This window comes from Rhinatrema bivittatum, chromosome 1, assembly GCF_901001135.1.
Source record: "Rhinatrema bivittatum chromosome 1, aRhiBiv1.1, whole genome shotgun sequence".
Taxonomy (NCBI): Eukaryota; Metazoa; Chordata; class Amphibia; order Gymnophiona; family Rhinatrematidae; genus Rhinatrema; species Rhinatrema bivittatum.
Window position 1 is genome coordinate 15287448 of NC_042615.1, and position 11647 is coordinate 15299094.

The window sequence follows — 11647 nt, forward strand, 5'->3', positions numbered from 1 at the left end:
GGGCCGATGCAGTTAAAATGCGCTGAAAGCAGGCGCTGAACCCTCAGCATCCTCAGGCACCTCTCCTGGGGGCGCCATGCAATATTTACATTCGGGGTCGCATTATAAGGAGTCGCTTGCGCGTCCCCAGCACCTCCTTGACAGTGGGAGCCCGCGGGCGGTCGGCTGTCTGCCGCTTTAGAAAACGGACGCCAAATTTATCGGTGTCCGTTTCCCCCATTGGCGCACAGCCAAGGGGGTTCAGGAAACGGACGCTTGTTAACTGAGCATCTGTTTCCTGAACCCAACCGTCGGCACTTTAAAAAAAAGAAATGTGTTCTAAGATTTTGTTCCTCCTACTTAATATCGCGACGATATTAAGTAGGAGGATGCACAGAAAAGCAGTATTTTCTGCCTTTCTGTACAACGTTTGAGAGTGCTCAGCAGTTTTGCATTGCAGGTGAGTAACCAATAGCCTTGTCAACGTGCATTTGCATGTGATGAGCGCTATTAGTTTCGCCGCACGTTGGATGTGCGTTGTGGAGGTGCTAATCCCCTTAGGGGCAGATTTTAAAACCCACGCGCGCAGCCTACATTTGTGCGCACTACCCGGCACGCACAAATGTAGGCCCGATTTTATAACATGCGCGTGCAGCCGTGCGCATGCTATAAAATCAGGGGGCGGCGCGTGCAAGGGGGTGCACACTAGTGCAACTTGCGTGCGCCGAGCCCTCAAGGAGATCAGCTGGCTTTCCCCGCTCCCTCCGAGGCCGCTCTGAAATCAGAGCAGCCTCAGAGAAACACCCCCCCCCCCCCCCCCCCCCCCCCCGTACTTTTGTTGTAGAAGTTACGCCTGCTGGCCAACTGCCGGCGTGCGATCTCCCAGCCCAGAGGCCTCTGGCCACGCCCCCGGACCGCCCCACCCATTTTTTTCAAGCCCCGGGACTTACACGCGCCCTGGAGCTTTACGCACACCGCCGGGCCTTTTGAAAATAGGCCCGGCGGCGTGCGCAACCCCCCTACGCCCGAAAATCTTTTAAAATCTGCCCCTTATTGCATAAGGGGATTAGGTAGCAGCACCTATACAACCTGCATCCAACTGCGAGTTAAACAGCCGAGCCCACCCTTATGTCTTTTCTGGCCAAGAGGGCGTGAAGGGAGTCCCCAGGCGGCACTCTCCTTTCTATGGCCGGGGAGGGAGGGGGGTAGCCACAGGTACTTATTTTTTTGGAATGAGAGTGGGAGGCAGGGAGGGAAATCCCACTGCTAGGAGTGAGATGGAGGGAAAGCAGCTGCTGACATGGATTCATTTTCCCACTGTAAAAAGTCAGGAGAGGGGGAGGTAAGTTCTCAGTCGGGAGGGAGAACGCTGAACAAATTTAGGTCTATTATTGCAGCCCCAGCTGCTTACCTTTCTCCTCTCTAACCTAGTCCTGCTGCCGGCTCCCCCCCCCCCCCCCCCCCCCACATACCTAAAGTTAGTCACTTGGTGAAACACCCAGCTGCATTTATCAGCTTAGCCTAGTCAGTGTTTGAAGGCTTGGATGTGGCTAGCTAGGTCATTCACTAAGCCACATTAGGACATTTACCCTGTGTGTGGTAAATGCCCTAAAGCAAGGATAACACAAGATGATTGAAATGTCTTGCGTTATTCTAGGCCAGGGTCCATGCATATTTAAATAGACTCATTAGCATGCAGATGAGCACTAATGCCTGCTGATAAGATCCTTACTACCCTAATCGATGTAAATCAAATAACGTGGCTGACCAAAAACTTCTCAAACCACATTATTTGATTTGACATTAGCTACAACTCAGGAGTGCATCGGAAGGTTAATGCACAAACCCCTTCCACCAAAGTCATAAAAGCTCCTGTGGATCTGCAAAGAACCCCCATCCCAGCCACTCTTGGAGGAAGCCCATTTTTTTTTATTTTTATTAAACTTTTTTATAACCACAGTGATGCCCTGCTCCACCCACACCCTTCAAAAGAAAACCTGGCTCCAGGAGGCTGGGACCCTAACCCCCCCCCTTAAACAAACAGATCACTGTTGGTGTAGTGGACCCTGACACCCATCCTCATCCCCGGACTCCCCATACCTACAAAAGCATCATTGGTGGTGCAGTGGGGGCCGGAGCATCCCCTACACTCTGGCTCAGCGATGACCGTTTTCCAAAATGGTGCCACCCAACGTTTGCCTCTGTCACATAGGACAAAATCAAGGCACTGCTATTTTAGAAACTGGCCATCGCTGAGCCAGAGCCTAGGGAGTGCTCTGGCCCCCACTGCACCACCAATGATGGGGAGTCTGGGGGGGTGGGGCTGAGGCGTCTATTGAACCGCCATGGTCATTCTTTTATCAAAGAGAGAGGAGTCAAGGAGTGGGCGGTGGGGGTCCCAGCCTCCTGAGTGGGGCATCACTGCAGATATTAAAAGAATAATGTTTAATTTAAAGATAGGACAGGAGGTCTATGCAGACTTTGATTTGGTGGGGGGGGGGAGGCATACATGGGACCAAGTCACCTCTTTAAACGATGGCTGACCTATTGTCCCAGGACCACCACTGTGCATTACAACTGCTAAGAAAAATGTATATTTTTGTAAACCGTTATGATGGCTCTACCGAATGACGGAATATAAAACTCAACAAATAAGTAAATAAATAAATAACTTGGGAGTCCTTTAACTGCTGTGTTATATTTCCTCGCGGGTAGATACCACGGGCCACAGTATTTTGCCACCAGGAAAAATGCCGCCAGGTTCATTAAGCAGCAGCAGGGTGATTCCCCAAGCCACAAAGTCTTGGTGAATTCTGCAGTATTTTTCCCTCAAGGAAAAATCCTGCGGCTCAGTGAACGACCCTCTTCGCTGGTTAGATCTCTTTGAAAACTGACCTCGTGGCCTTTTGTTTTACAATACATTCATACAGAGTAAATATAAATGTAACATATTATCATAGCAATTTATTTGCATTGTGCATTGCTGTCATTATAATTCTTTATTTCTTTACAGGTAAAGAATGGTAAAGTGCATTACACATCTGATGCAGGTATTGCTGGAAAAGTGGAGAGGAACATCCCAGAGGTTTACGTAGCAGACGGCCAGTGGCACTCTCTTCTGATGGAAAAGAATGGATCTAGTACCATATTATCTGTCGACAGGACCTTCAGCAGAGACATCCTGCACATCACCCAGGAGTTTGGAGGCCTTAATGTTCTTACTATCTCCCTGGGAGGAATCCCGCCAGGCCAGACTGCTTACAGAACTGATACAGGTAAGCATTGGAAGTGTGTGCAGGAGAGGATGTGAAAGCTGAGCAGGCTGGATAGGAAGGCTTTGATAGAGACACTCACAAAAGGAATCACATTCTTTGCAGTTTATGCTTAAGCATTTGTCAAAATGTTAAAAAAGGAAGTACCTCGGGAGCCTACTAAAAAGTCTCATTTGTTTTAAGAAAATAGGTAGAGATGATATTTTTCAGCCAATGAACATTTTGGGATGCAGCAATCTCTGGGGGTAAGGGCCAAACTTGTCCTGAAGTTGTATCTTAAAAGCATTCCACTCTTCAGGCATGTCAAAGGTACCCTTAGCCTAATACACTTATCTATTCTTCCCAACTGTGAACCCTGCACAGGATGTGTAATCTAGTGGTCTGGAAATCGGTTGGAATTACATAGATAAAAAATACCATGTTACTCAGTCTTGCTGCTAAAACAAGTCTTCTCCAAGCTTGTTATTGTTTATTTCTATAAAACACATAATCATCTTATACAAGTACTCTCCAAGATGGACAGTTATGGGCTTAGAAGCCTCCTACAGTTCTAAGAATATAATAAGATGCCTCAGCAGCAATTTGTGTTGTAGGAAAACAGAAAATGCAAAGCAACTCGGCATCCACCAATAATTCAACTACAGGAGCTTTGCAGACAGTACAAAGGTCTCTGAAGACTCTTTTCTTTACTATAAGGCGCTGCTCTCATTCTAAAAGGCTCTCACCTCTGTTGGGAAAAAATGGAGAGATTTAAAAGACAGAGATACTTCTAAGTAACTCTGCCAGCTGGAGGCAGCGCAGCGGAGATGCCCCCTCCTTTGCACTGTATATGGAACTACTTCCCCCAGGGAGCAATGGGAAGCCTAATAGTAGGACTATATATTAAGACAGAAGGAATTTGCATGAGATAGATTTCCATACATTGGAGGCAGTGCATGCAAATCTCTCTCATGCATATTCATTGTAGGTATCCTGAAAACGTAGCCTGTTTGTGGCACTCGAGGACTGGCGTTCACCGTCACTGGATTAGTATATAGTCCTACTATTAGGCTTCCCATTGCTCCCTGGGGGAAGTAGTTCCATATACAGTGAGTACTTATATAAGATGATTCTGTGATTTATAGAAATAAACATAGTTTAGAAAGCCTGCCGCAAAGGAAAAGACAGAGATCAATCCCCCTCATAGTGAGAAGGAGGGGTCTGTTTATTAGAAACCTGAAAACAAAGGGCTTGAGTCAGACAAACTTCTGGCAGAAAGATAATCATCAATTTCAGCAGATTAAAAATGATTGTATTCTGTTTGGCCATTCTGAAAGAGTACACAACTTTGTGCACTCATTTATTTGTATTTATTTTTAATTTAGCACATTTTTTCTCACACTTTAGTGCCCTCATTCCCCACTGAGAACTGTGCAGTATATTAGCATTTTCTTTACAACCCAAATGCCACTTATCCCATTTGATTATACAAACCCACTCTCCTAATGTCAACAACATCTGGAAGTGGGCAGCGGATACCCAGTGAGCATGTTTCCGCTGTGATCTCATCTCATACTATAGACAAGCCAAAAACACTTCAGTCACCATTCTGCCTCACTAAATATCATTACGTATAGGCACTTAGTATGCTGCCCAATTCCATATACAAATGGAAACATAAAAGTAAATTGTGAGCTTTATAATTCCTGATGGGAAAAAAGTTCCTAATTAGCAGGAAGTTAAAGAGAATGCGATGCAGAACTGAATCCAAGAACCTCCTCGTCTTGACTTGAACTCCCCCTTTACCTTAGGATGCCCCCTAGGCTGCTTAGCTTATTCTTAGTCTGTGCATGTATTTTTTTGTTGCGTGTTCAGTATCTGTTTAAACTTAAAAGTTGCATGCTAGTCAAACATGCACGCCCAAATGTCAAAGAGAGCTGTCAACTACTGAAACATTTCTTTTGAAAAAGAGTCCACTGAATCCTTGAGTACTGAAGCTTCAGGGCAAAACATCCATATTTCTGGAAAAAAACTATTATGGCTTTCTATACCCAAAAACACAAATGAAGCTAAATATTTTCAGCCTATTCTAGGTTTGCATCCAGCTGTTGCTAGCAGGGAATCTCAGTAGCAGATGTTTTCCTGCAACTGAAAAGCCCCTCTTCCTCTTATTTAGAAATGTAAAATAGCCAGCAAACCTCTTCCAGATTTGGATGAGAAATGCATTGTTGTCCACTCTACAAGCACTTTTCCTGTCAAACATTGTTCTATTCTGTGCCTTCATTTTTCCAGTTGTACTTATTCTTGTTGCATGAAAAGAGTTTTTGATTGATGTATGTGAAGGCATCTGACATGCTGGCTTAAATGTTTGGAATGAAAACTTGATAGAGCATTTGCCCAACACTTATTAACTTATTTAATTGGCCTGGTAACTGAGCACTTGTCAACATAATTACAGTGGATTTAAGAAAAAATACAGTATCAATCACTGTTATAACATTTCAAAGTCTATGATTATACACATGTATTAAAGTACAAATTAAGCCTTAGTCTGTATTGTTTCCATATGGCTAGCCAGAATATTGTTCAACATTTATCCATCAGAAAATCACTAAAATGATGTAAACTAGTACTGCTTTCACCTAATCCATACATTTTTCAGTACAATCTTACCCAGTTAATGCTTGGAGTGCTAAAGATGTCTGGGATGTTTGGAGAAAGGTCTTTAAAAACTGTAAAGTTCTTTTTCTAATATTAAGGGGCCTTTATATTAAAAGTTTTCTCCCATCGTGTGTCTATGGGAAAATGCATAAATACACAGAGCCCAAAATCAGTTATGATACCATGGATTCGTTAATTAATCACAATTTATCACCTGCTTTTCCATAAAATAAACTGAATGCAAGAATACAACACAGCAATAAAATCCATAATACAAATTAATCTAACACTATCATAAAACATCATAATAACTAGCAAAAATATTGAATGTCATAAAATACAAAAAACTAAAATAATCCCAGAATAATAATAAAATTAAAACTGAAGCAAACAATAAAATAGAATCAGTAAAAGTAGTAAAACATGGCAGCCAATAAATCAGCTGTAATCAATTCAAATATGCAGTTTTTTTAAACAGTGGAAGATCATCAGTAAAACAAATATTCTTAGGCAAAGAATTATACAGCCTTGGTACAACTCCAAAAAAGGCCCTATCCCTAGCCTTAGTAAGTTTTATCATGGCTAAGGAAAGAGTTTCCAGAATGATAGACATAAGACTAGTTGTCATGTCCATAATTTAAAACATCTGAGTCACAGGTCTTTTTTTCATTTATTTTCTAGGATTCGATGGCTGTATTGCCTATGTGAACTACAACAGAGAAAATCTTCCTTTCACTGGAAAACACAGCCTTGTTACGATCTCCAAAATTGATCCATCAGTTAAGATTGGATGTCGAGGTCCCAACATTTGTTCTAGCAATCCATGCTGGGGAGAATTAATGTGCATTAATCAATGGTATGCATATAAGTGTGTCCCTCCAGGAGAATGTGCCTCCAACCCTTGCCAAAATGGTGGTAGCTGTGAACCTGGTGCACACACAGGGTTTACCTGCAGCTGCCCAGAGTCGCACACAGGAAAAGCATGTGAAACTGTGGTAGCCTGCATTGGAATCCTGTGTCCACAAGGCCACGTGTGCAAGGGAGGAGTCAATGGAGGGCACATGTGCGTCCTGAGCCCACACAAGGAGGAACTCACGCTGCCACTCTGGGCAGTTCCTACTATTGTTGGCAGCTGTGCTACAGTTCTTGCCCTCCTGGTTCTCAGTCTGATCCTTTGCAACCAGTGTAGAGGCAAAAAGACTAAAGTGCCAAAAGGTGAAAAGAAACCCAAAGAAAAGAAGAAAAAGGGGAGTGAAAATGTTGCATTTGATGATCCTGACAATATCCCACCTTATGGTGATGATATGACTGTAAGGAAACAGCCTGAAGGAAACCCTAAACCTGATATAATTGAAAGAGAAAACCCATATTTAATCTATGATGAGACTGACATACCACGTGTAACAGAGACAATCCCCAGTGCCCCACTAGCTGCTCCTGAACCAGAGATAGAGCACTATGACATTGAAAATGCCAGTAGTATTGCACCCTCGGATGCAGACATCATTCAGCACTACAAGCAGTTCCGAAGCCACACCCCTAAATTCTCTATCCAGAGACATAGTCCTCTTGGCTTTGCAAGGCAGTCCTCCATGCCACTAGGGGCCAGCAGCTTAACTTATCAACCTTCATACAGTCAAGGACTAAGGACAACTTCCTTGAGCCACTCCACATGTCCTACCCCTAATCCTCTGTCTCGTCACAGTCCTGCCCCTTTCTCCAAATCTTCCACTTTCTACAGAAACAGTCCAGCCAGGGAGCTGCATCTGCCCAGAAGAGAAAGCAATCCTTTGGAGATTCATGGTGATGGCTGCCAGCCTGGTATTTTTAACTATGCCACTCGACTTGGGAGGAGAAGTAAAAGCCCTCAAACCATGGCAACAGGTCATAGCTCAAGGCCAGGAAGTCGTTTAAAGCAACCTATAGGGCAGATACCTCTGGAGACAGGACCTCCCGTTGGACTCTCTATAGAAGAGGTTGAAAGGCTTAACACCCCTCGTCCTAGAAATCCGAGTATATGCAGTGCTGATCATGGAAGGTCGTCTTCAGAGGAGGACTGCACAAGACCCCTGTCAAGAGTTAGGAACCCAGCTGATGGCATCCCAGCTCCAGAATCTTCATCTGATAGTGACTCCCATGAATCTTTCACTTGCTCAGAAATGGAATATGACAGGGATAAACCCATGGTGTATTCTTCGAGAATGCCAAAATTATCTCAAGTCAATGAGTCAGACGCTGATGATGAAGATAATTATGGGGCTAGGTTGAAACCTAGGCGGTATAGCAGCCGCAGAGCCGAGGGAGGACCTGTGGGCATGCAGGCAGCCGCAGCTATGCTTGTCGCTGAGAATACGTTGCCCCTGAAGTTTGGACAATCAGCTGGAAATTTCAACTGGGACAACCTATTGAACTGGGGACCCGGTTTTGGGCATTATGTGGATGTTTTTAAAGATTTGGCATCATTGCCAGAAAAAGCAGCAGCAAATGAAGTGAGCAGAGGGGGAACAAAAGAGGGGGAAGCTGAACAGTATGTGTAGGTATTGTGAAATAGCATTAACAAAATGCTAAATGAAGGAACAGTGCAACCATTGCATGGTGGCATGTTACTGCAAGTCAGCATTGTAACACCAGGCCAGTCTGAACTGTTGGTTGGAGAAGACCATTTTAAAATAATAACCATTATGCTGCTGAAATGGACTGAAAATAATTCTATAATTTAATTATGCTTGGACAAACGCACTTCTGCATGCATTTCATGTTAAACTAGACATTCAGCATGCAACATTTGAAAAGTGTTTTCTAATTACAATTGGTCGAGTAGTGATTTTTAAATTAATGTGGTTTTGTTGCAAAATAAAGAACTCATGCATTTTTCTAGTGGGGAAAGAGGAGGATTATCTAGTTTTGCAGTGCAGAGATATGTTGGATTTCAGGAGGTATATGAAAGACCATGGCAGTCTTGGAATCAAGAATTAAAGTCACTGGGCCTTAATTAAGTGTGTACTTTTGAAAAAGATAAGCTTGAGTTATTGTCCAAACGGTGCTTGGCATTTCTGTCCAAGGAAAGGGTGCTAGATGAAGCCCAAGCTGGGCAGCAGATGTCAGTTTCCTAACAGCGTTTGTGAAAGCTATTGCATTCCTTCGAGATGTATTTTGTACTCCGCGTTCCCTGCGCTTTCACTTGCAGTGTAATGGTTGGAAGTTGTGAGAATCCCACTGCCTAACTGACTCTGAAGCAGCATTAGCTGTATGTCTCCAACACAGTTATTTATTGTGCAGATCAGGCTGCACACTAGTGTTCTGGGCATGTTACAAGCACCTGTACAGGTGAAAATAAACTATTAGCAGACTGACATGACAGATCAGTTTGTCCCACCCAAACGAATGTTGGGACCAGCAATCCTCAGCTTTTTGTGCAAAGCTGGAAAAATTCTTTTGTACTGTGTAAGATAAAATTTTTGCATTTTTTTTTTTTTTTACCAAAACTGTGTTTTTGAAGATGATATTTTCCTATGCTAAATAGTTTTCTTACTTTCAGGGAAAGTAAGAAAAATCTGGAGGTTTTTTTACATTTGTTACTTATGTAACATTCATATTTTTCACATTTTGATACAGCTGTAACATACTTGTATGCTTTCTACTTGTAAATGCCAATAATAGAATTAAAGTATTTATTTAAAATGTTTTGGGTGCTTCTTTGAACATATCTTGACTTTTCTGATGTTCCTTTTCTTCATTATTGGTGATGGAAGACGTCTGCCCTCCTGGATTGTGCTTATAGAAAGTGTATTAAAGACCTGCTTAAACGAAACAGGGGAGCAGGGCTGTGGTGAATGTGAGGAGTCAGCCCAGTGGGTCCGAGGGCAGGAGAGCATGGAGTAGGTCCTATCCACTTTGCAAATAACTGATTCAAGAGCTTACTTGGAGTATTGTGGCTTTATTTGAAATCTCATGGCACCGAAGCCCTAGCTGTGGCAGGTTCTAATTGAATTGAAAGCACCAGATGACAAGATACAGTAATATTCCTTTTCACTGTGATAACTGTCAAAGATAAATAGCACGGTCACAGTGTCTCAGCCTCAAAGAGAGAGTCTCACGTTGACACAGGGAGCTTAGGATATTTATTTATTTATTTATTTATTTATTTAAGGCTTTTATATACCGATGTTCCTGTACACGTCGGTTTACATAGAACCAAAGTTGGAAATTACATCAAACAAGAGGGTACAGATAACAGGGCTAACTTCGTATGAATTTATAGATAAAGCAGCGAACGACTTAAAATAAAATAAAATTATTATAAATATAAGAATAAATATACAAAATATAAATAAACATAAACATTCAACAAACTTGGACATATTTGCTTAAGGTCTAACACAGTGAGTAGTAAAGTCTGGGATGAAGTGGAGGAGTCTAAATGTTTTCGACGATAGAAACCCAGAGCCTTTTCCTAGAAAAGCAGGACTGAGGCGGAGTCGCTGCTTTGCATTCTTGTACTGGGTTAGCTCGGGTGCAATTTGAGCTGGGAGCCATGGTGGGCTGCCATTGACTTGTCAAACCAAATAACCAGGAAGCTAAACAGAAAAGATGGCTGACCCCATGAGCTCATCGTCAAGGGCCAGACGGATTAAAACCAAAAGGAAAAAAGGGAGTTCTGCTGTGGCCTGCTCCGTCAGGCCCAGGAAGGCCACTTTTGTTTTGGCATGCTCGTATGTTTTCCACTGCTGAGGAAATATTACATCTCCCTCCCCATCCCTAAAGTCTAGCATTTCGCACATTTCTGGTAGAGATACTAGGGCAGTAATCTCTGTTTTTTCAAGGATCGCAGGGACGTTTGTACCCACAGATCTTGGAGCACATTTTGAAAGGGAAAATTGCAGCCACGTTTCTTGGGTACAAACTCAAGTGCCCCCATACCTCGCCCTTGCTAGACTGTGTGACCATGCTCTTTTCTCCCCAGGAAGACGTCTGTGTAATCTGGTTAGAGGGCTGCCCGGAGGAGGGGCTCATTTATCTGGCTGAATCCCTTGGATAAATCTCCTCCCCATGCAGGAATTAGGGATAAGAGAGAAAGCAATCTAACCTGCTTATTCTTACAACTTTTAAATGGAAAATAATTTCAGCCCTCAATAAGTCAACTGAAAATAAAATGCTTTTTCCCTTCACTCTCTTCTTTCTTTCCATCTTCTTTTATTGGGTCTTCTTTCCAATTTTTTCTTCTGTTAATCGCCTTTCTTCATCCCTCCCGCCCTCTTCCGCCTTTCTGATTTCTTTCTTTAATCTTAATTTCCCTGTGCACCTTTTCCAGCTGTCTCCCTTTATTACTAGCGCGTTACTATTCTTTCAGATTCTGTTCACACCCACCAGCCTTGTCCCCTCTCAGCCTCAGTCTCCATGAGGTCGATGTGCCGCAGAACGATGACTATCCGGCTAATTAATTGGAGATATTCAGCGGCGCAGTACATCCAGCTAACTTTAGGACAGCCCTACCACACGACCAGAGTTAGCCACATAACTTATGCAGCTAATTCCGGCCTTCCCTGAAATGCTGGACCGCCCCTGAATTATGCGGCTAAATTCTAGTCGTATACAGCTTCAGATACAAGACAGATAGCTTTTCATTTCTCCATCTAAATGGCTTTTGAATATCGACCTCCATACTGCTGGGATCAGCCCTCCAGCTTTCCATCCTACCCATCGGTCCATCTTCCCCTTTTTGCTCCCCTCCATTCTGTTCTCTCCTCGTTCTCCTC

The 11647-nt window shown here is 43.3% G+C and overlaps 1 protein-coding gene across 1 annotated transcript in view; it reads left to right on the forward strand.

Moving 5' to 3' along the window:
• The window catches only part of FAT4 (FAT atypical cadherin 4), a 625352-nt gene extending 615786 nt beyond the window's left edge, over nucleotides 1-9566 (forward strand). The window contains exons 16-17 of the mRNA XM_029589082.1: nucleotides 2993-3254; nucleotides 6573-9566. Coding sequence (XP_029444942.1) covers nucleotides 2993-3254; nucleotides 6573-8428 — 2118 coding nt within the window. The 3' untranslated portion in view covers nucleotides 8429-9566. The remainder of the gene's footprint in view (nucleotides 1-2992; nucleotides 3255-6572) is intronic.
• The last annotated feature ends 2081 nt before the right edge of the window (nucleotides 9567-11647 follow it).